Below are 24,834 nucleotides of genomic sequence, written 5' to 3' on the forward strand. Positions count from 1 at the left end.
CGCACAAGAAAAGAAAAAAATTGCATGGGGGAGCCTTTTTTTTTTTTTTTAATTATACAGCTGATTAAACCCGAAAGTGCAATCCAATGGTCCACTTTTTAAATTCCGAACCCCCCCCCCCCCCATTAAAAATCCTAACACACGTTAGTTACAACTTACAGCCTTATACATTAACGTTACAGGCCTGGACCTCAACTGCCCTGTACTATTAGTATTTGAGGTGAAATTCTGATATCAAATTTCTTGTCAATTTCCACAAACTCGTAAATATTGATCAAACTATAATAGGGCCTACATTACTAACTTTGCTTATAAATTGTCCTCTTTACTCTCAAATTTTACGTGATTTTCACTCCAGCTAGCTCTATATTACAGATTACCCTGAGTGGTGCACCCCAACTTTAAATCATGGCTCCAAGAAGGGAATACACTGTGAAGGAGGTGTTTGAGGAATGCCAACAGGGACTTCATACCCACAACAAGCTCATGACAGCCCTGCAGAAGACCTATGCAAAGGTGAGAAGGAAAGGATTGCAAACGACACCACCAACTACGCCTACGGTATAGTCATTGCAAGTTTCCAGGGAAGAGCTCCCAATTGTAACTTGTGTAGATACGACATTCTTTGATTTACACGTCTTATTGCACTATCACAGCAAGAGGACGTTTTACGAAAATAAATCAGTGGTGTGACAACAACCTAGAAAACAATTGTTTCAAATATTTAGTATACTTGAAGAGTTTGTTCGCAAAAACCGATAAGTCCATTTTTGAAGATTTTGAAGTACGGTCTCTGTCATAAAGTACAAAATAATACCTTTTAAATGATATATTGGTCACTACATATAAAGGTTCATTTTTCAAGTTATGGTCAAAAGAAGCAAATATTTTCTTATTATTCTCTTTATTTTACTTGACCTTTAATCGCAAATATCTCCATTTGGCAAATATGGACTTATCGGTTTTTGCAAACAAACACTTCACTTGTACCTGAAGTAAGGAAATACAAGCCCAAACATAGAACCACGGTCGGTTGTCATGTTGGTACGTCATATGTATTACATTCACAGTAGTAATGAATCATGACACAACTTTGAGCTTTGAAGCCCTTTGGTTTTAAGACAATTGCAAACTTGGAAGCATCTAAAGAAAAGACAGAAAATTAACTTGAAGTCTTTACTAGAGTCTACTCAAGTTTGCAGTGAGATGCAACACACTAACTGTTCTCTCTCTTGTCAATTACCTTATCACTTATAAAAATGGCAATTTGTGAAAGTGTGTGGGTCTGTTGTAAAATGAGGGCAATGACTTTTGAACAATTAAAACAACTCGTCTCCCCCCTGTGCTGCTATTGTTGATCTTTTTTTGCTATTATTGTTGTTGAACAGGCTGAGGACAAGCATGCACTCAATGAAGAGTTAATTGGCTTTCTCAAGTACTCCATGGTTATCTTCAAGAGAGAGGCTGCTGTTGAACGCACCCTGGACTTTGTGGCCAAATTTGCTGCATCATTTGCTGTGGAGAACGAGGCCAAGGAGAATGATGCAGACACAGACAACAACTTCTTGCACTTCCTCTTCAATTTTCTCCTGAAGGTACGGGTAATCTCATTCTGTGTGCCATGGACTTTCACCTCAAATTATACTAATATTGTGTAGAATCCAGTTTAAATCTCCCAGGCACTCTCAATTGAACTGTGGCAAACAAGTTCAAGTGTATTGTTGGGGTGCCAATATCTTTCATTAGTAATTTGCTATTTCAAGATATATCTTCATTGGCAGCTCTATACTCTGAAAGCCATTTTGTTTGGTGAAAAATTAAAATCTTCAGAGTACAGGATTGTTAGTATGCACTAACATGGTTCTCCACAGTATACATGTAGTAGTCACCAGAGGTTAGTGATCAGCGTTGGATGGTGTAAAGCTTAAACACAAAGACTCCAATGCTCTTATCCGATCTGATATTCTAGTCACACAACGGGCGGGACCGAGCAGTGCGTTTCCGGGCATGCCAGATGATCAACAAACTGCTGAACAATCTCGGGGAGGAAGCCCAGATCGATGACGACCTGTATGACCGCATCTATCGCTGCATGCTGACCCGAGTGCAGGACAAGTTCCCGGCCGTGCGGGTCCAGGCAGTGCTGGCCCTGGCACGGCTCCAGGACCCCTCTGACCCTGACTGCCCAGTCATTAAAGGTGAGATACATGCCAAGGGCCCTGAATACTTGCATATGTTATAGCAATTTCTAATATTATAAAAGTTCCCATGAACATAAAGCTAGGTTTGAAAAAAAGACAGAAAAAAAAAGACATTCATTTCTTGTAAATGCTGTATAGCTGCAAATTTTCATTATCTTTTTTTTATGGTTGTTAAAATGCATTTTTGTCGAGAGGCTTTACAATTCAAGTTTTCATTATTCCATTATGAATGCACTGTATTGCAATTTATGCATTTTCTAAGCAAAATGATAAGATCCTTGCATGAAAGAGAGACCAGTGGCTGGTCAAAAGATCTTGCTGTAGAAGATGTATCTTCTTTTAATTGTCACTTTGCAAAATGCATTGCTACATTACACTTATTAAAAGCATCTTAATATTCATGTCATGACCTGCACATTGCTGAACCTGACAGCAGAAGTGTGAGATTAAGAAGGCATCATGCATATATATCAATGATTCAATTTAAAAGAAATGATTCCTGATGCGGGATGCAAGTTGCACTATCCCTACCATGTTTGAATTTGAATTTACTTTGGTGAATTGTACTCCAATAGCTTACCTTTACCTGATGGAGAAGGATGTCAACTTTGAGGTCAGGAGGACGGTTTTATCCTGCATTGCACCGGCCAGTCAGACCCTGTCGGCCATCCTGCTGCGTACCAGGGACATCAAGGACAGCGTGCGAAAAATGGCCTTCCTGGTAAGCATCTCTTGATTACATGTACTTGGGTGGCTAATCGTTTCATCACATCTTCGTGATGACAACATTATTGTACATTCTATTAGTAGAGATCCACTTTCACCTGTCTGTAGCAGCTACTGCAGAGAAACATGAAAAGTGATTGTGCTAGGCAGGTGGATAGTGAAGACAAGTTGGCTGACATTTTAATTGCATTACAGTTTAATCTGTTGGCAGAAGAAAGTAGTGTACTGAGTGACCAATGTACAGTAACTATGATTCTTTGTTCGATTTAAACTAGAATGATGAGATACTGCTGGCTGAGCAGCACTTAACAAAAAAAAAAAAAAGAAGCCAGAGGTACTAAAATTTACAGCTGCTCTCTTTGTGCCTTTCCCCCTGACTATAGGTTCTTGCAGAGAAGGTACACATCCGGGCCCTGTCCATCTCCACACGAGTGAAAGTCTTGCAAGCTGGACTTACTGACCACTCAGGTAATTAGAAACACACTGAATGTGCCTGAAAACTACAACTTTCTAGAAATCTGACAATCACATTTGTCAAGACATCCATCTAATGATGCTTTGGAAGGGTCATCATCCATCTTCATCCATCTTCATGTTTGCATCACTTGTCAAATTTTGTGCAATACCAAAAAATTCAATTTTATTTGAAGCAGCAGCAAAAGGGAGGACATTATTTTTTCTACTAAGCTTTGAAATACAGTGCAGTTTTATGTACTGAGTGAATCAAAAGTCTTGTGCTCATCACAAACATGTGACCACATCACTTTGGTGGCACTCTCCCGAGGAAGCCATTTGAAGTAAGTCACTGGCATATTGACTGAAATAATTTTCATGTTTTTCAAGTGTCACTCAAGCACTGAGACTGTTCTGTTTTTGTTTTGTTTTTGTTTTTTGTTTTTTGTTTTTATTTGATATTTTGCATGCCCTTGTGTCTGTGTTAGAAAATGAATTTTTGTTTGGTAACATTCTCCGTAAACTCTTGGTGTTAGAACATGCTTGCAAGTGATGGTCCTTGTGTTGATCCATCAAATTTGACAGGTGAGACAGACTCTCTCCTCTCCTACATGCTACTCATCTTGCTTTCGTGCTCTTATTCCCAGATATGGTGAGAGATGTGTGTGCTGGCAAACTGCTGCAGAGCTGGCTGAGGGCCTTCGACGGCAACGCCATCGACCTCCTGGAGAAGATGGACGTTGAGAATGCCTGCTCCACGGCGGAGCTCGCCCTCAAGACCATCTTCCAGAAGGTGCCCCCAACTGGCATCATTGAGGATTTCGACCTGCTGAATGAAGAGTAGGTGTAGAGGAGTATCTGGAAACTTGTATCATCATCTTTGTTTTTCTGGTTAAATCCCTGTTTTCTCTGTCAGAGTTATGTTTATTTAGCCAGTGTGTTTGAAAAAGCGGACTTATTGCCACTGCTTGCATTAATGGTAACATAGGAATGCATGTTCTGAAAGCCCTTACTCACACTGTAGAAATGGAAATTTTGTTGTTATTTTTTTTTAGAAAAATATGATTCATTCCTTTTAATTTTGCTTGAAAATTTCAAGCTTCATGAAGTTTTGTGAGATGATCTGAATTATAAAAATATGTAATTCCTAGAAGATTGAAGCTTGCAATGAGAATACTTTGGATTGAGATGTGCCATAGTGATTGCTGTTTTCTTGATTTTTATTTTCATTAATTTTTTTTTTTTTTTTTTTTTTTTTTTAAATCAATCTTGGCAGTATGGTGATTCCCTCTGAGATGCTATCATGTGAGAATGTTCTTTACTGGAGATGCCTGGTGGAGCATGTCCGTTCCCTTGGAGACGAGGCGGAAGTTTTGATGGACAAACTGATGCCCAGTGCCTCTGCATTCTGCGACTACATCCAGAAGTGAGAACAATCTCAAAATCGGACCCCATATTTTAAATATGTAGAGTCATTTCAGTGTAGAATTGGTTGTAAGTTGTTAAACACTGCAGCGGAAACTATAGTGCCCAGCTGATGGTGTAATACTGCAGTGATAGATAAATAGTTTTAAGGGTCATGTCCACGGGATCCATTGCCTGAAAAATTGAGGACATTTGTTTTGTGGGTTTTCTTTTTTATTTTCTGTTTTTTTCCTTTTATTTGTAGTGACAGAATGAAATTAAGATATATAGTGAAAAGATTTTAGTTAATTGAAAGCCACAAACATAGAAAAGGCGGAAAGTGCTAGTTTTGTAAGCACTTTCCGCCTTCAAGAGTGATATGAAGTGTCACTGATTACATACTTGAAAAAGGGAAAATCTTTTGATTGAAACAGTTTGCAGTGTGTAAACACTGTAGTCTATTATGTATTTGCTTCCCAAACAAATGTTGCAGGTCTCACATTTCTCCCCATCAATGACATCATACCACCATAGGTTCTGTGAAACTCTGAATGAGACCGGCGGTCATGATGTCACCACTGTCGTCATGAACACCCTCAAGCAGGAGTTCATATGCGAGCACCTCCTCAAGATGACGTCCAGCCTGGATCAGTCTGACGAGGTTGGCAGGTCAGTTAACTAAACTTTGATTCATCATTCGTGACCAACACCTCTCAAATAGGAAGTTTTGCAAATGTCAGTGCTTGCACTAAGATCTTTGATTTCTCTGGAGTCTAGTGTATGCTTCTGGTGATGTAGTTATTCATTTTTAATGAAAGAGGTATTTTCACCATGTAAGTAGTCATGATTAAAGAAGACTGGAAATATATATTTTACTGGCACAGTGCTATCACACACAATGGATGATTTCATTGTCCAAGTCCCTAGAAGGTAAGAGGGCCCAGTCCCACTAAACCATTAACATACATTATAACACAGACCCCTTTAGCATACTTTTTCCTTTGCCATGATTCAAGAACACTAACCCTTGCAACCCCACTTTGCAGGAAGAGGCTGGATGCACTGGTGCAGGAGCTGCTGATTGCCCCCCATGTGCCTCCCTCCCTGGTGGCCACTCTCATTGTCCGGCTGAAGGACTTCCACGTCGACGACGAAGCCCGCATTGGACTGATGGCGGAGATCGTCGCCGACATCCGGGAGCCCATCACCGTGGTGAACAAACCCATCCCAGCCGACGAGATTCGCAAGCGAGAGCTCAAGGTTGGCATCCTCCTCTTTTTGTAGCACAAGGAAATCTGCGATGTATTTGAGAATTGAGGCTCAAGATAGATGCCTGCATGTTTTGATGGCTTTGCAGATACAAATGAGTATCTGAATATAAGAACGACCCAAGTCCATGGAAGACCATTTCGGGTAAACTTAAAAAAACTTCATATCTTTTTTATTTGTCCAATAATATTTTATTTAACTGTGATGGGAAGGCAAAATTGTATATACAAATTAGAACATATATTATTATGACAATTAATATTTGCATTAATTGTGGAGAGGCCATTTTGAGTGATGGACTTGGGTCGTTCTTTGAATCATATACATGATATTCTGCAACAGAGATGAGAGAAGGATGAGAGAGGGTCGCTATAATATGAATGTAAGAATGACCCAAGTCCTTCATTCTTACATTCATATAAGATTTAACTCATTCATTTCAGGCACTTCCAGGGGTAATTAGGATTTATCATTTATACACAAGATGAGTCCATGCATAAGCTACAATTTCCCATGTCAAACTGAATTTGGCCAAAAATTGGACTTGGGTCGTTCTTATATTCAGGTCTTCAAATGTGTACTGTAAGGATGTACTCAAAGTTCTTCTGTACCATGCTCTACTGGAGTCTGCAAGCGTCCTTGATTGTTCAGAAGGCTCCCTTTAAGATCAACTCTTAGTAATATAGTATCCCTTCATGCCCCAACCAAAAATAAAGTATAGAAGTCTCCTTGATTTTGTATCCACTGGCTTTCTTTCCTTGTGATACATGTTCCTGAACTGACTATCACTGGACGAGGGCTCATGACATTCTGCTGATTCCTAATGCATTAGAATTGCATTCATTTGGGATGCTTTTATCATGGCACCTGAGTGGGTTGACTGACTTACACTGACTGCCATACTTTTTTTTTTTTTTATGGGGGGGGGGGGGGGGGAAGAGAGAGAGACATAGCCGAATGTTAATGAAATATTTAAACGTGTCACTCTGAAGTCTACTTTAAAAAAGCTGTCTAATGAAATTCTTCCAGAATATTGCTATATTTTTGCAGCTCAATGTGTAGGTTGTTAGAGCTGAACTCTGTTGTATACTCTTCATTTTTATCCTATTAGGATATGCTATTGTGCAAATGCCATTGCTTGAAATACTTGTGTAAAGCTACCCCTAAATGTATATACATCACAGGAAGGTGTTTCTGCAACCACCATGACTTTACAACAAACAAATGTTAGCTTGTTACGGCTTCAAAATCTTGACATGCATTTCTTCAGCTGGCCAGCATCCGGCTGGACCTGACCCAGGCCAGAGATGCCCTGGAGGAGTCAGTGGCCCACCAGGACTTTGGCCAGGCTGCTGTGCTGAAGCAGAGGTTGGAGGAGCTGGAATGCACTAAGAACTCTCTACTGGAGGAGTCTCAGATTCTGAACACCCCCCAGGAGATCCGGACTGAGAAGGTACATTGGAACCACACCCACCATGCAGTCATTAGAGAAAGGGAGGGGGAGGATTAACATTGTGTGAAGGTATCCATCTTGGTTGCAGGCTTTGAATGGTTGGTCCTTCCTTCTTGTCCTCCTCCTCCTCCTCTTTCTTTGTCAATCTGTCCATCTAAACATGTATTGTGTCAAATTTTTGTTCTCAACTAGCTAGATGAACCAGTTTACTTTTATTTTGACAAGCTCCAGAATCTGAAAAGCCCACCTCCAAAACACAACTGTAACGACAACAACAACTAATATAAATCAGGCAATTGGAATTTACGTTTACAAAATTAGGATCATATACTCAAGTTGAGAGAAGCTGAGGGTAATAGAAGCAATGCCATTTTGCAGTAGGAAGTTTTAAATGACTGCCCTCCCTCTTTCAACTGTCAACTAGCGCCCTGTATTGTTTTTTATTACAAATTGTATCTGTGTTTTTAGAGCGACCCGGAGACCCTGCTGAAGTGCCTGACCATAGCTGCAGAGCTGATGCAGCACCTGAGTGTGAAGGAGCTGAACCCAACCCTGCACACTCTTTTTACCGTACTGGTAGGTGAATGGAACGACTCCTTATCAGGGGTTATCCAGGGGGGCATTTCATGAAGCATTTTTCCAACAAATTTGTTGGGCAAATTTGCTCTCAGCCAATCAAATGCAAGGATTTCAGTAGCTTATAACAGTTTGTCAGCCAAATATCTGACAAAACGCTTCATGAAATGCCCCCCTAAACAGAGAGGCATAAGACATCAAAGCATCTTAGTATTTCAGTACCGCAATTCTGATTTTATATGAATAGTGCATGTTTCATTGAATGATCATATGTTAGTTAATTTTGGACTGTGCATGAGGATGATTTTATATTTTGGTTTTGAGTACTTTAAAAACATAAACCATAACACTTGTTTTTGAACACTGTGAATGTTGGCATTATAAAGGCTTCATTATGATTTTATCTATGAAAATAATTCCCCAAGATGTGTACTTAAGTTTGTCCCAGATGGTTAACTGTGTAAAGTCTGTATTGGTGTTCTAATTGTGTAGACAAGCAAAACTAAACTTAGATCATAAATACTAGCTGAAGAATGCACATTCTGGGAACTGCTGATACTGGTAATATGGACGAGGATGGTTAGACATGTAGTCTTTAAAATACTGTGTACAACTGTTACAGTGTTTTGATATTAGTTACCAATTTAGTCCATGGTTTCTGAGCTCTGTAGGCACACCTATTCCCTTTTTATGCATTTGAAACTTACAGCCGCATGGCGTTGACATTAACTGATCACATTGATCAAAAGTACTTCTTTGCTGCCAGCCACCCATGAAGCTATGTTTGAGAATTGTTTGATTGACCAATATTACACAACTTTGCCCTGTCAACTATATTTCAAGCAGTAGTGAGGCAGGAAGGAGATAATATAGGTGACTGGTCAGGTTTGACACAATAATATGTCCGGACTTTCCTTGACCAGGTCCTGCCTGGAATCACTAATGAGGATCCCTCGGTCCGTAACATGGCGGTCAAGTGCCTGGGGCTGGGAGCCCAGATCAGCCGCAACTTTGCCAAGCAGCAGCTTCTTCTCCTCATGCAGGTAAATCTCCTTCCAACATAGAGATCAAGATGGACCTGTTTAGGTGGCCCATCAGTGTCACACATATGCAGACCCCACCTCCACCCCCTTAAAGGGGAAGTCCATTCTGATATATTATGTTGCTTTGTGTGAAAAAAAAAGAAGAATAAAAGCAGAAAATTAGATCAGTCATCACTGAAAATTTTGGGACCAATATTAGATACAGAAAAAAGTTCACAAATGTCAATTTTTCGTTCAAAAAAAAAAAGTCAGATCTGTTATTAATAAACAATAAGAGTAATACTTTTTTGCATGTCCTCCTCGCAGATAAGTTTTGTCTGTGCCAAAATATTTGAAAAAGATGAAAATTATTGACAGTTTGTGTATGATGCAAATTTGGGAGTGCTACTCAAGTCAACACCCACGTCACAATGGGTTAACAATTTGCCTTACTCTCTACACTTTATCAGTACATCTTTCCTTTGTGTGTCTGATTTTTTTCCCCAAAATTTTTACCGATCTACTATTTATATTAATGTTTTCTTACAAAGCAACATACTATCAGGAGTGACTTTGCCTTCGAAAGAGTGATATGATGATAGTAAATGTGGGTTTTACAAAGCACCTTCTACCATGTCGCAGTGCTCATAGTCCTCTTCAACAAATCGTATATCGTAACCCAACAGTCACTTTAGTGAAACTCGACCTTATGGTGCATTCCCTCCTCTCCTGATGAACTACGGAAGCTTTCCAGCCAGGTTGCTGCCTTCTGGCACACTTGAGCCTATTCCAACTCCAGCAATGGTCTGCCGCTTCCTAGTAAGCATCCATTTATCCCCCCAAGGTTGAAGAAACTGTGCAGATGTAGCTTCTTGTTTAATGACACCAAACCCTTTGTTGAAAGTGCCTTGTGTGATCCTCTTGATCATAGCACCTGCTTGTCAGCCTGTCTTCCTCCTATGTAAAAAGCAAGTGCTGGTACCTCAGATAAGGTGTTGTGCTGAGTATCGATTCTTAATTTGAGCCATTCACACTGAGAAGCCACTTTGTGAATTTTAAAAAGTTGTGTGAAACCATTGCTGAAAGTGGGTAAAAAAAAGAAAAGAAAACCTTTTTTTGAAGTGACAGTTGGATGCCAACCTCTCCTGTTGATCCCATTTATCACTGACAAAGTGAAGATATTCTTCACTTGCGATGTTGTAAATGTTATTGATGATAGTAAATCTCATGTTGATGTTGGTGCTGCCCCTCCCAAGATCTCCCAAGTGGACCAGGAGACGATCCAGATCACAGCCCTGCAGGCCGTCTTCGACATCGCCCATACCTACGGTCTCGACATCTTCAAGCTCCCCGAGTCTGGCTCCTTGGAGGGCGCTGCTGGAAAAGAGGAAGGAGAGACGGACAAGGAGGAGGAGGAGGAGGAGGGTGCAAAAGAAGAGACACCAACAGACAAAGACAAAACCTCTCAGAACACTGCCACTAGTGTTCTGTCCATCCTCACGAAGCTTCTTGATAGTGAGGTGAGATTAGTTTTGAACTATTGTTTGCAATAATTTCCTGACAAACTGATTACCAGTACAGGTAGATGTAGTCTTTTTTTGGTAAGGGATTTGTTTTCAATTTGATCAATGTTCTCTGTTTGTACCAAAGTAATTGTGAAAAAAAAATGTGTGATTTTCCATTTTTCCATTTGGTGTTTTGCTGTCTTGATGGAGAAACACACAATAGAAAATTGAATATATTTTGTTTGTCTGGTCAGCAGAAGTATACTTCTCATATTGTTTTCCTCTACAAGGCATCAAGTTTACACATTGAGATTTTCCATCATCATTCACACATTTTCCCATGCATACATTCTTAATTCTCTGCTGTCCTAATGATTCCTGAATTGATTTGAGTAGATGTCCGTTGCACCAACTAATGAATATGCGACACTGAATGTTGCGTGACTTTCCCCTAAGACCTCAACCTCCCTGTCCCCCTGTCACTCTCCCTTCCTCAGAGCAATGAGCTGCGGACCGTTGCAGCGGAGGGGCTGTCCAAGCTTCTCCTGTCTGGCCGCATCACCAGTCCCCGCCTGCTGTCCCGTCTCCTCCTGCTGTGGTACAACCCTACCTCTGAGGAGGACCAACATCTCCGCTCCTGCCTCGGAACTTTCTTCCCCATCTACTCCTTTGCTGGAAGGTGTGTGTAGGCCATGTGTCTATAGAAAACATCAGTGGTTTATGTTGCCTTTATTTGCCCATTCTTATTTCAACCAAAGTGTTGTCTCTCTTTAAGATGGCATCATTGCTTCTTCATCATTGTTAGCATTTTCAATATCAGAATCATAATGGCTTCACCATTTCTATGGAACATCCAACATGCCCAAACAGTAGCATACATGAGACCTACATGAGGTAGCCATAACATTGTGAATGTGTCTGACCCAAGAATGTATGCTCATGATTTTTATCATGGCTCCTACTGAATACTGTACGCCATGTATTTAGCAAGTCTAAATTTTTGCGAATCCCAACAATTTCGCATGTGCTTGAATTTGCGATTGTGAAGTACAGTACGTAATGGAGAAATGTATGCGTGCACGTCACATTCATGTCAGGTTCAAAGTCAATATTTCACATGTCTTGAAATTCGCGAATAGCGCTTGACTCACAAAATTCGCGAAGATAAAAACCTCGCGAAATACTCAGCGTATGCAGTAATTGGTGTTTATTAATGTCGATGAGAGGCAATTTGTCAATCAGTTCCAATAAAAACTGCTTCATGCAAGAATCATTAATTTGAATGTGATTGCACATTGATTTTCAAAGCCTAATTACGATACTTTGATCAATGTGTTGTTTTTTGTAATCTGCAGGGTTCACCAGGAATGCTGGGAGGAGGCCTTCCTTCCAACCCTGAGAACACTCTTCAATGCGCCGACCACCTCCCCTCTGGCCGAGGTCAACCCCGGCAATGTGGCTGAGTTCATGGTCCACCTGACCAACCACACTATGCTGACCAATGGACAGGCCTCTGACATACAGGTGAGGAAAACATACAACCAACTTCACTCAACCCATCAATTAACCCTAAAGGGGCCGGGGGGGGAATCCACCCCCCCTCGTCGTTTCGCGCTATAATTCTGTAACGCGAGAAGGCCTCGTCGCGAGGCTTCCTGACTTTCTACGTTCAAGCCTCGCGCAACTTTTGGGACCAAATTTGCAACGTCCACGCATACTTTTTCGAAGCCACGCCCATTTTTGTAACGGCATGTCGCCCCAAAACAGGCACAATTTTGTGATTTTGTGTACATTTCCTATGGAAAACAGTGCTCTGTCATGAAAGTCATAAAAACCTGATTATTTTTATAATTAATTATTTTCATTGATTGATTTTATGCCAATTATGGTAGAAAAGTGATCAGTGACAATTTCCAATAAAAAAAACAAAGAAAAAACAAAAGTTGAAAACACAAAAAAAAACATAAGAAATTCTGAAAACAATAAAATACATAAGAATTGAAATGAGATTTGGAAGATTTTGTGATGTACAATTGTTGAATATGCTAGAACAGATTTACAGACCAAAAGGTAGACTCTCAATGCTTTTAATTCTAAAGGCTAGAATATGATCTTGAGCTTAATTTGCATAATTAATTAATAAAAATTAGAAATTGATTATTTAAAAAATTTTTATGACGCAGTCTTGTAGAATATGACGTGGGTGTCACGCATGCCAAATTTCGTTGCGATCGCACCACCAATGGCCGAGATCTCGGGGGGGCTTTTTTAGCATAGCAAAAAAAGCCCGGCCTGATTCGGGTTAAGAAGAAAGATAGGGAATACAGTGAAAAACAAAATTTCATGAGGGACTTGTCGTCTGAAGTATGTTATAACCATTGGTGACTGGTTCAGTTTAGATGAACTCTTAAACAACAGAGACGTTATTGAGTACAGTAATATAGGATCAGATAGTGCCATGGAAATATATGTGTGTTTCTCTCTTTTCACCAATGTCTAGATATATATGGGTGCATACAGATGAATATTGAGAATGCCCTCAACAGAGATTATTCTACATTATTCCACATCTAGAATCAGATTGTAATGTCATTCAGTGTAACTTCAAGGTTAAATCCTTCCACCCCTTTTAACCCCTTTATGATGTGAATATTTTTTTGTTCCCTGAGTGACCTTGACAATGATGTCAGCCACTAAGATCACATGTCATTTACAATCTGCTTACTTTTCTGCTGTTGTTATTGAGTGCAGGAAGCCACCGTCCATGACAACCTGGCCCTGAAACTGGCCAATGCCATCCTGGAAGACCCCGAGGCCCCCGGCACCCGTGTCCTGGCAAAGACACTGACCCTGCTGACAATCAGTGGCCACAGCCAAGCCCTCCGGTCAGACATAAAAGTCCTCAGCGACATGCTACTGGAGGTCAGTCTCCTCTTTACTGCTGTCCTAGCCTAGTTGATCGTTTGGCCATCCAGGCCTGCGGGCACTCACTTGCTAGCTAAAAGCCTGCTAGGTAGAGCCTTAAGTGATTGAAGAGTTGTTGACATTGGTATTAATGCTAAAGCTGTGATAAAGGAATTGTATATCAGCTTTATACTCTCTCCAGGCAAGTTTTTGAATGCTTCAAGTTCAAGAATGAGCAGAAAATTTTATTTTCTAGATGGTAGCATGAAAAAAAAAGAGATTGTTACTTGTTGGTAGAAGCTCATGTTGGAGGAAAGGAACTATGAACTATAACTTTCAATGGCTTGCATTCTGCTCATACTAAGATTACTCTGTTGTATATTTTTTTTTAATCCGTCTTTATGTCTGTATAAAGTTCCCAACTTATTTAAACTTGCAGCATAAAACTGAAAATAATAGCAAGTCAAATTGACGTGTGCAGCATTCACAGCTTCATGAGCTGACAGAACTGTTTTTATTTGTATTGAATTTTTTCTTGCTGAAGTTACTTCCTCCCAATGCTCATGAAATGTAAGAAATATGATTCATTTTTCTACAATTTATACAAGTGGGGAGAATATGTGTGCAAAGTGGACATAGCAATTTTTTATTTAAATACAAGTTATCTTTGCATTTAATAAACATATTTTGATCATATATTTATCAATTATTATTATTTTTTTTTATGGGAGAAGAGGTTGGAACAGCACAATTTAGCCCTCCTTGGTTAACAAGTATTTACACACACCTTTACTGCACTGAAGCCAACCTGTAGTAGATGATATCTGAAATTGGGCTATCTTACCAAAAGTGCATGCACCAGGATTAGAGTATGCCCATTTCTGTGCTCATGCTTCACGTGGCTGTCGTGTCTTTGTTACAATCTTGACAGCATGTGGAAGAGACCATTGCCAGGCGTCACCTGGAGAAGTTTGCCGACATCATCGGTGCCCTGGAGAACGATGAGGACCAGGAGGACGGGGGAGATGGGGCAGAAAAGGCGGGAGAAGCAGCCGATGATGCAGAGGAGGACAAAGAGGAAGTGGTGGACAAAGAAGAAATACCAGAGGAGACTGACACCACAGAAGACACAGAAGGGAAAATGAAAGAGGTGAGTTCTAAAATTGACATCACTCCTACGCTGCCAACTACTCAGCTCTATCATAATCATGTGTCTTTGGGGATACATAACACTCATTGACACCTGGTACATTCATGGCCTGGTAAAGATGAGGACATCTAAAGGAAAATTTGGGGAAGCACATGGGATATGTTTGGATAAGTAGAGATGATTTTGTTCCCCTCAGAAACATTCCTGTCAAGATTAAAGTTTCGATAACATCTAGTATCAAATTCAGTGTTTTATAAGTGCACAGGGGAAGCTTGTTATAATGAGCTGCTTGGGACCGTTGAAATGTCCTCGTTATATCAGATATCTCATTGTATCTGGGATAAAATAGAAGAATATAAAAGGAATGGAATCTGCAAAATTACTTCATTACTATAGATGAGATCTATTGCTATAGCTGGCCTTGTTATATAATGTGGTTCCACTGTAGTGTATGACTGTAATGAAATGTGATATTTCCAGCGTGTTGGAGAACAAGTTTATGCTTGTGCCATTTGTTTATTCATGTTTGCACAAAGTTTTTAAGGAGTTTCCTCTCTGACTTTCAACCTGCAATATGTTTTATAGATCTGTGGGGATGATTTTGTCCCATTTTCAACTGCAGGAATAAAATGACATATCATCATTTATTACTCTGCATATGACATTGTTCTAGCCACAAGAATCGGAGCCTGATGCAGTCACTGCAGCCGAGACTCTTTCGGAGGAGTGTAAGAAGGAGGCAGAAACCGAAGAAAAGCCTGTCAAGAAGACTAGAGGAAGAGGTATGGTTCACAAGAAGAGATCATTTGACTGGATGTGGATGCATTCAGCTGAGAAAGTGTAACATTGTGGCATTCTTAGTTATTGTGTATGTGCCTAATGAACTTAGAGAATGCATCTGCCACCATGTCTTTCTAAGGAAGGATGGAAATCACAAGAATTAAAGTTTGTGTGTCCCTCTTTGGAACCCTGAAAATTGGTTTCTTTTTTAAGCTGGTATATTGTAGAGGTAGGTAACTAGTGGAAACACCACTATACCAGTGAATTTGTTATTGAGACCCCCTCCCCCCACCCCCCCCCCCCCCCCCAAAAAAAAAAATCCAACCATTATTCTCAGTATAAAAGGGAAGCATATTCTTGTGTGACATTCATTAGAAGTGTTAGTTTTGCATTTCTTTTTGAAAAATTATGTGGTGTATTACTATGAAATTTCATAGATTGTGTTGGGGGACATTATTCTTTAACCATGCAAAATACTGTGATCTTTGCGGGGGGATATACTTGTACAACCTTTTTAGAGGTTGAAAATGTGACAGCATGAAATCTGTATACATTTCTGTGTAAATCACAACTTTGTGACAATATTAATTTACTTCACCAGGCAAGAGTGCGAAGACGCCAGCTCAGCAGAAGAAGCCAGCCAAGACGCCAGGCACTCGCGGCAGGAGGAGGGTTGTTAAAGAGGAGAATGAAAGGTGAGAAGAGGAAAGATCGATAAATGATTGGTGTCATGTGTCACTACAAGGTTTTTTATGATTTGGTGGACTTTATGGCATTGATAGAGAGTCCATACCTTCTCAACTGGATATAAAGTACAAATGTTCTTTGATTGCTCTTTGTAGTGAAGTGAAGACAAAGCTACCTGGCTCCAGTTATACATTCCACACTTCATGGACTGTTGGACATGGACACGGTCTGTCCCTCTATGTTGATTTGTTCTGTCCTACCCTCTTTTTCCCTCTGTAGTGAGAATGAGGAGAGCCAGGCCAGCGTGACCCGGTCAAAGGTCAGAGGGGGTCGAGCCAAGGGCAAGGCCAAGCTGGCAGAGCTTGTGATGTCGAGTGCGAGTGAGGACAGTGATGCAGAGCTGTTTGCTGGACAAGCTTTGAAGAGGTAAATAGAATCCTCAGATAGAATCTTGTTAGATCTCCAGAACCAAAGGCTCAGAATGATGAGCAACACTAATTGCTCAGTATGTGGAAGCCTCATTATAATGAGTTTGGATGAAGCAAAATAACCTGATATAACAAGGTAATTATGTGGGCCCCATTCCTGTTTACATTAATTGTTTGCTTTTTATCCCTGAGATGGCAAAATATGGCTTCATCCGAACTCATTATACGACAAGGAAATTTCAGTAGTCACAAGCAGCTCATTATAACAAGGTTCCCTGTATTTGGCTTCTGCCAAATGTAAGCTTTTTCAGATATCTTGGAAACAAATTTATGCAAATTTAAACAAACTTTGTCAGACTCAACTCCGATGGAAGAGAAATGGAAGTTGTACAATTTAGAACCCCTTTGTTTCTTCACCTTCTGGCTCAGTGCTGCGGATCTGGATATTTTACACCGTTTACTCATCATGCCTTGTAACTGCATTTTATGATGAGTTGAGAGAAAATTGTCAAGCAATTTTCAAAATGTCATGTGATCACTCACTTTATAATCAAATGTTTCATATGAAACGTAATAGAGTACTATAACTGCTGTGCAGTTAAAGGAGATTGGATGTATGTGTTTTTTTTTTTTTTTTTTATGCATATGTATACTGTTCCATACAATGATCCAGTTCATAAATTTCTGGCTTTTTTTTCTGTATCTTCTCTGTTCTTTGTACCAGGGGATCAAAGCGAGACAGGGTGCTCAAAGTCCTGAATTATGCCGATGATGACAGCTGTTAAGAAGAAAATCAGGTGTGATGAAACTTGAAGTGCCTCTATGTTTGGATGGAAAGATAAGTAGACACAAGAGAAGAAATAACCACAATTTCATCACTGTGTCTTATATGTTATGTGGTATTAATCTGTAAGCTATCTAGAAAAATGTAGTGGGTGATATGGTGCACTCCTATTCTATTTAATGGCTGCTGTTTTGTTGTTGTTTTTTGCTTTTTGATTTTTTTTGTAAGTTTATTTTTTTGGAGGGAGGGGGCACAGTAAACAGTGCAGTTTAGGGTATGCTTTGACATTCTGTAATTGTAAAATCTATATTTCAGTTTTTGCACTTAAGATTCTCAATGATGAAGACACTGTAAAGTGCTATACCAGGAAAGGCTTGTTATATGTAAATACATGTTGTGTGTAACGGGAAGCATGCTTTGGTTCTGTAAATAGTGAATATGCTCTCTTACTAGCGTATAAGCAACAGATAAATTTTGATGAATGAGACGGGTAGCAATTGCTGCCATATTAAAAAATCACGCCTTGTTTTGTCTCTACCATGGAATAAGTGGATAAGTTGGAGTTATTGCTATGGTCACTTGATGCTTATTTCAGAAAAGGATTTGATTTTCACTATACTGAAAATCAAATCAAAGTATTATCTCACCTTACCACTGCATAGTAGTGACCCTTTCATAAAACATGCCTCACCCTATTGATTCCTGTTGGCACAATATAATAAGCAATGACCATATTAATGTATTCAGAATAATGTGAAATAATGTGTAATGTCTCGTTTTTATTTCTATTTTCTGCCCAATCCACCACCATATTTTCTAATGACCTGAATCCTTGATAAATGTATAAAATATTTTCGTCATTATTTGTCGTGGGTTTGGTTTTGCTTATTTTGACAGCACTTACATATGTGTAGCTAAAACAAACAAACGGAGACATACATTTACAAATGAACATGTACATGTATTTCCCTTTACATGGAGAAAAGACAAACATGTATACCATGTTTATTCCTTGTCAATGTGGGTTGCGGGATGGGTTTGATATCATGGGAATAGAGTTGAAATAAATGTAATGGCTGTAGGATGAAAACTATTCATATCAAGTACAGTTGTGTTTGTTGCTCTGTTGTCATTTTACTTTGTCTCTTTGTTCCAAACATGATGCATGTATCCAAGTAATTGCATACAAACAAGTGCACACGGGAGGAATAACACATATACAACGACATCGGTTACTGTAAAAGTGGATATTTTCGTGCGACTAATTTTTCGCGCTTGGCCGGATGAGAAGGGTTTCGCTTGTTAATTCCGCGGAATCAAGACACCAATTACAGGAACATACAGCAAGCAAAAATATTTGCATGCTTTTATTTTTGCGCTAGTTTCTGGTCGCTTGAAATGCGCGAAAATTTCAACACCGTGAAAATTTCCACTTTGTACGGTAATCTTAAATGAGATTGTAATTCATGCTGTACAAGAATATTGGGCTGTTGTCTTTTTCTTTTCTATTGACTATAGGTGGCTTGTATCTCTACTTGCACAGTATTTTATTTAGAATGACAATATACATCACCATATCATCAACTGAAAAAACAAAAACAGCAAGAGTACTTACGATAAAAACAACAACCACCACCACCTCACAGTTAAATGCATTAGTGATCTGATCTGCATGCAGATATCTACACATAATGTCTATTGAAACCTAAGCCTGGTTTTATTTGTGGATTTGATTTTGAATTTGCAGGAATCAAGTCAAAAGAAATGCTTGCTTTTAGGCCCAAATGATGTACATGTAGTTTGACCTCAAACCTGTATTACTACGAAAATCTTGTCAATGTGCAATATGACCAACTTAAAGATTGTGGTAGGGTAGACATCTCTACCCATGATGTATTATGAGTCTTGAGCTGATGAATGCATTGCTGCAGGTGTGATAGTGATAAATAATGAAATGACGATAGTGAAGATAAATGATGGTTATGAATGAAGACGTAAGATGATGGTGAATGACGATGACGATAGAATGATGATGGTGACGACAGACCGATGAATGTTGATGGCGATGGCGATTGATAATGATGGTAATTATGATAATGTCAAATGAAGATGAATGATTGCTGGCGATGATGAACAGAATGATGATGATGATGATGGATGACAATAATGAATAATGATAATAATGAATGGTGATGACTGATGATGAGTGTCGATGGCGATGATGAATGATGATGATGGTAATAACAATGGTCTCATTATTTCATCTAAACAATGAATGCTGCGAACTGGAACGCCGAGCCAGCCAAGTAATATTCAGCCAACATACCGTAGACAGTTTCAATGTAAAAGCAGACAAGCCGATCGATCAGAGACTCGCTGATTGGAGGAGAGACAGACAAACAGTCCGACAGACAGACAGACTGACTGGCTGGCTTCCTAGGGACACAGAAATACCATGACAGTGGCTTGTGATAGAAAGACGACCAATTAGCTCTTATCAGGAATGTTACAGGCTGTCTCTCTCCTCTGATCACTACTCATCATATACCGTTCCCCCTCCCACGACATAAAATGCTCCAACATCCCTATTATTACCCTGCATGTCACCTGTTAGGACCTCAAACATATATACACAGATGTACAGTAACAGTTAATTGGCGTGTAAGAATATTTACAGCTGTATTTATTGAGCAAAGACATACCAATCTTAAAGCCATGACAAACATATATGGCAATCAAAGAATACCTACCAACTAAATCACACAAGTAATGAATAATATAACATAATGATACTGTACAGCATATTTTTTAGTTTCAATCAGAAATCATACCATAGCTGTATGCGTGAAGATTTATGTGGTGGTGAACACATACCGCAATGGCCAAGATGATATAGGGCTATCAAAACACACTACTTCCAAAATTGCTGATTCCCCTTGTGTTGATATGCACCCCATCTTTGTGAAGTCATTTTGAGAATGCAAAATGTGTAACAAACACATGCACATACACCCTTTCATGTACATGTATACTAGATTGCGTCTTGCGCTTCATGATATCCAGTCCAAATCATTAGAAAGGTGATGAATGATGATGAGGATGATGAGGATGATGAGGATGATGAGGATGATGATGATGATGATGATGATGATGATGATGATGATGATGATGATGATGATGATGTTAGTGGTGGTGGTGATGATGATAAACAGCATTTATATGGCCCCATTTATGGTTAAAAAAAAAAAAAAAAAAAGTCAAAGCCGCCGCCTGGACAGATAGGGGAAGACAAGTACACTTGTGATAAAGGGGAAATTAAAACTACATGTATGTAATGTTGTATTATGCATTATGACTTGCTTGATGTGACCGCTATAGAAGGAATGAACGCTTTAAAAGCAAGCAACCATGCGGCAGGCGACTTTCAAGTTCCCTCCAGCGGATTAGGCAATGACAATCAAGATTTTTGTTCAAGTTACAACCGCTGCAGTCACAGGGGGACTCGAAACACAGACCTTGCATTTGAAAGTCTGTGGTCTTATCCACTCGCCACAGCAGCTCCTCATGTACGTAATTCATGGGGAGGGGGAATATACGATTCGATAAAAAGGAAACCTTCAATATGACGGGAAGATATGGCTAGATATATGCAGCTCGTTAGATGGAGCATCGCAGTTGTGGCAGTTGAGGAGCTCACTGGTTGTAGATTTCGGTGTAGGCCTATGGTGGGATAACCCGACAATTATTGTGCTATAATAGCTCATCGAGATAGCGCGATGTACATGTACAAAAATGTACTGTCTGCAATGACAAAGAGGTATTCAGTACCTGAAGACACAGACAGAGAGAGGGGGGGGGGGGGGGTCGAGAAAGAAATTGAGAGAGAGAGACAGACAGACAGAGACGGGAGGAAAAGAGCTGCGATAAAAAAAGGCACAAATCTGGTCATTCTCTTATATTTATGATATTTCATTTGAATGAACTCATGATGTTAACTGTGTCGAGGAGCGAGAATTTCGACTTGAGGATTACTGTCGTGGGAGAAATGAAAGATGATGACAGCTACAAAGGCAAGCATAAGTTCGGCGAAATATATTGCCTGCAAAGATTAACGCTCATCGCCCTACACAGAGGTAACTTCGGCGGTGTTGTGATATTTGTTAAATGGGCCAACTAATGCCAAGTGCGTGTACATGCTCCATCTCTCCAAATTTCGAGTGTGGGGGTAAGGAAATGGGACAGCCTATTGGGAGAAATATAAGAGGCAGAAAATTGAAAGAAATAGAACACGGAAGATGTGGATAGAAATGTAATGAGAATTACTTCAAATTCCCTTTCAATCAATGTCGACGTTCTTCCTTCTAAGTAGTGTAGGTGTAAATGTTGTATGTGTCTACACCTCTGTCTGTTTTGCTTCTGGGTGTGTGTGGAAGGGGGTGGGGTAGGGTAGCCCTATGAAATCAGTGCTTTTTTTTCATTATTTTGTTGGCAAATCGGGAACGCGATGATGTAATGGGGTTCACAACCCTATTCGTTTCTGTGAAAAATATAACTACAGCTGTAGTAGTAGTACAGTAGTAGTAGTAGTAGTAGTAGTAGTAGTAGTAATAGTAGTAATAGTAGTAGTAGTAGTAGTAGTAGCAGCAGCAGCAGTAGTAGTAGTAGTAGTAGTAGCAGTAGTAATAGTAGTAGTAGTAGCAGCAGCAGTAGCAGTAGCGGTTGTAGGCCTAGTAGTAGTAGTAGTAGTAGTAGTAGTAGTAGTAGTAGTAGTAGTAGTAGTAGTAGTAGTAGTAGTAGTAGTAGTAGTAATAGTAGTAGTAGTAGCAGCAGCAGTAGCAGTAGCGGTTGTAGGCCTAGTAGTAGTCATAGTCATAGTTGCAGTAGTTATGATAGTAAAAGTAGAAATGGTAATGTAGTACGCGTAGTATAGTAGCGGTAGTACAAATTTGTGTAGCACAGTAGAGGCTGGATAGGTTTTTATGTATGATTTGGCAACTTGAGTCGGTTATCCTCGTAATTTTTCCTAGTAAAGGGGGACTATAAATAAGTCCCGTACCTCTTCGCAATTCATGAACGAACACGACTCTCTGTTCTCATGCCCGATCACAGTCTCTTCCTCTTTAGGGTGGAGGCCACAACGGGCGATGAGAAATATTATCTTGCCAAAACCCAGCGGGGACCAAATTCGACACTCTTTTCTGCGGGCCCGCAGTAGGTGCTTCGCTTCGCTAGATGAAAGTGACGTACTCGTAGAGGGTAGATATAAACTACAGGTCAAAATTCAAGCTCACTTTATCACACAGGCAGACAGACACTTTACGCAAACAAAAAATATACCTGCAAACAAAGTCATGAAAGTGGACATCATAAGCATATCATAATCAGACAATAAGAAAATTATGAAATATTAACTTGTATAGAGGCTAAGAACAGTGATATCGGTCACAAAATGCATCACAAAAGTAATTCAAATAAGGCAGGTGAAAGCGCCATTGCCATGCACGAATGTCCCCAAAAGAAAACTTGCGCTTACATCTTCTCAAAATCTCAAATCTCTCAAATAATTCACAAAGAAATATTATATCACATTTAGTAATATCTCAAAGAAAGCCGTATATCTTAGCATTTTTATTATTCTTTGGCGGTAATGACTACCTGTCTTTTTTAGTGGATCAGTATACAATGTAGGTCACAGAAATATTTCGAATCTTTTGTATCGTATTGTATTTTTTGTATCGTTATAAATTGAATTTGGAAAAATTGCGAGGTGACTACATCATCACTTGGATTAATGTGCATAATATTTTTTTTGAGACTGATAAAACTGTTTCATGACAGTATGTGAAACTTCGAATTCCATGCCTTGCTTATTCTTTCCTACTTTAGAGTAGCTGTTATTGTCATTTTTTTTTTCATTTTCTAAAATCTAATCAAATAAGGACTTCAATTATTTTCAGCCCAGACGTTCTGTTCCGGTCGGCATTGACAAACTTGGCGTGGATTACCTCTCACCAGGTAATCTGCGAGGTTTTCATTCTATCCACTGGATGAGGGAACTACAAGAATGCTAATCAGCAGTCACTCCTCTTTGTGAGAGCCCCAAAAAGAAACCAGCAAAGAAATCACGGAAAACAGATTGGTTTTTCCAGGGTATCAGTTGCATCTCTGTGTAAAGCTTGCCAGCACAGTCGTGACGCTCGCGGTATCAATGGCACGAGAAAATTTTGCTGGACCCTCTCACATCGGTAGGTCAGCGACTTCTAACAAAGCAGTTCGTACTTTTCAAAGAACACACTGACAATCTAATACCCGATTTTCCAATCTCCCACTGATATTGCCCCCCCCCCCCCCCATTGGTTTGGGTTTGAATTCGCCCGCATTATGAAACATACGCCGACGACATTCGGAGGAAGTAAGTTTGACACTTGGAGAAGTATATGACGCCCGCGATCTGATGTAGGACGAATGTCTTGGGTGGTGATAGTTCCTTGTTTTTCTGCTGTATAACAGCCCGACGTGAATAAGTGTATTGTTTGTGAGGTGCTTTGAGCATTAATTTAGTATCTATTTCAGATTATCAGAAACCATGCCGTTATTACTGACAGTGTATAATTATGATTCAAAGTTGTAATCTTCGTTATATAATTGATCTCCACCCTTTTCCCGATGAAATGCTCACCCTTCCCGATACTGCTAAATATATACACTGTGTAAGTCTATTAAAACGGGGGGCGAAAAATAAAACTAAACACAGCGAGTTGAAACTTTCCTATGCACTCCTTAATTGTCTTAATGATACTTCAAGAGTTACATTTTCGACAAATGACCGTCAGACCTGAATTCCAGAAATCATTTCAGAATCATTCAGTAATGATTTATCGGGGAAAAATATCATTTTTACCAATTTCTAAATGATCATACCTACTGATCATCTCATTGGTCAGAGCTGTGCCGTGTGAATGATGCTATCATTCAGTCACTTTTGCTTGCTATTCGTAATTGTGCGTGCACCACATACATTTTGCTATATTTGGATTCAAATGTACGAAATCAGTCATTCAGAAAAATGTAGACTACTTATCTTGAAGTCAACCGCATCGTCCAAACTACTTCCCAGTATATTTGGACTTTTGAAGCTCATGAATACCCAATAATGGCAGAGGTAAGAGCGCGAGATTGGTAACAGCGTGCTCGTTGCGTGTTGAGGGAAACCCTAGACGGCAGATAATGGTTTTGTCGTGGGATCTATAAAGCGCGTTGATGGTAGCACCAAAGAGATCCGATGGATTTCATCTATTTTTGTGAACTCTTCGTATCTGTCAGCCGCGGGTGATGACGACGTAGGCCCCAAAGTCTGGCTGGAAGTTGAGCGTGGGTGGCGATCGGGTCAAATGGCAGATAACTTCTCTCATGTTTCTTCCTCCATTCATTGCCCTTGTGGATGTATCCCTCGCATTCTCCAACTTGGTCGCTCTCCGATGGCAGACATGGG

At 39.8% G+C, this 24,834-nt stretch overlaps 1 protein-coding gene across 1 annotated transcript; it reads left to right on the forward strand.

The window, feature by feature from the left end:
* Positions 1-381: 381 nt before the first annotated feature.
* Positions 382-18,440, forward strand: LOC140241565 (condensin complex subunit 3-like). Its single transcript, XM_072321300.1, has 21 exons — positions 382-516; positions 1,389-1,595; positions 1,970-2,198; positions 2,777-2,922; positions 3,311-3,395; positions 4,028-4,220; positions 4,657-4,806; positions 5,319-5,453; positions 5,831-6,044; positions 7,324-7,506; positions 7,975-8,082; positions 9,006-9,125; positions 10,361-10,624; positions 11,107-11,288; positions 11,965-12,133; positions 13,361-13,531; positions 14,445-14,663; positions 15,337-15,445; positions 16,045-16,138; positions 16,410-16,556; positions 17,283-18,440. The coding sequence occupies exons 1-21, from the start codon at positions 409-411 to the stop codon at positions 17,341-17,343; spliced, it is 3,294 nt and encodes a 1,097-aa protein (XP_072177401.1). The 5' UTR covers positions 382-408; the 3' UTR covers positions 17,344-18,440.
* Positions 18,441-24,834: the final 6,394 nt, after the last annotated feature.

The sequence above is a fragment of the Diadema setosum genome, chromosome 18 (assembly GCF_964275005.1).
Source record: "Diadema setosum chromosome 18, eeDiaSeto1, whole genome shotgun sequence".
NCBI classification, from domain to species: Eukaryota; Metazoa; Echinodermata; class Echinoidea; order Diadematoida; family Diadematidae; genus Diadema; species Diadema setosum.

Excerpts from the sequence above, each read along its gene's own strand:
- LOC140241565 (XM_072321300.1), top strand. The coding sequence starts at position 409 with ATGGCTCCAAGAAGGGAATACACTGTGAAGGAGGTGTTTGAGGAATGC. Across the intron at positions 11,289-11,964 it reads ATCTACTCCTTTGCTGGAAG|GGTTCACCAGGAATGCTGGG; the intron begins GTGTGTGTAGGC and ends TGTAATCTGCAG. Across the intron at positions 15,446-16,044 it reads CAAGAAGACTAGAGGAAGAG|GCAAGAGTGCGAAGACGCCA; the intron begins GTATGGTTCACA and ends TTACTTCACCAG.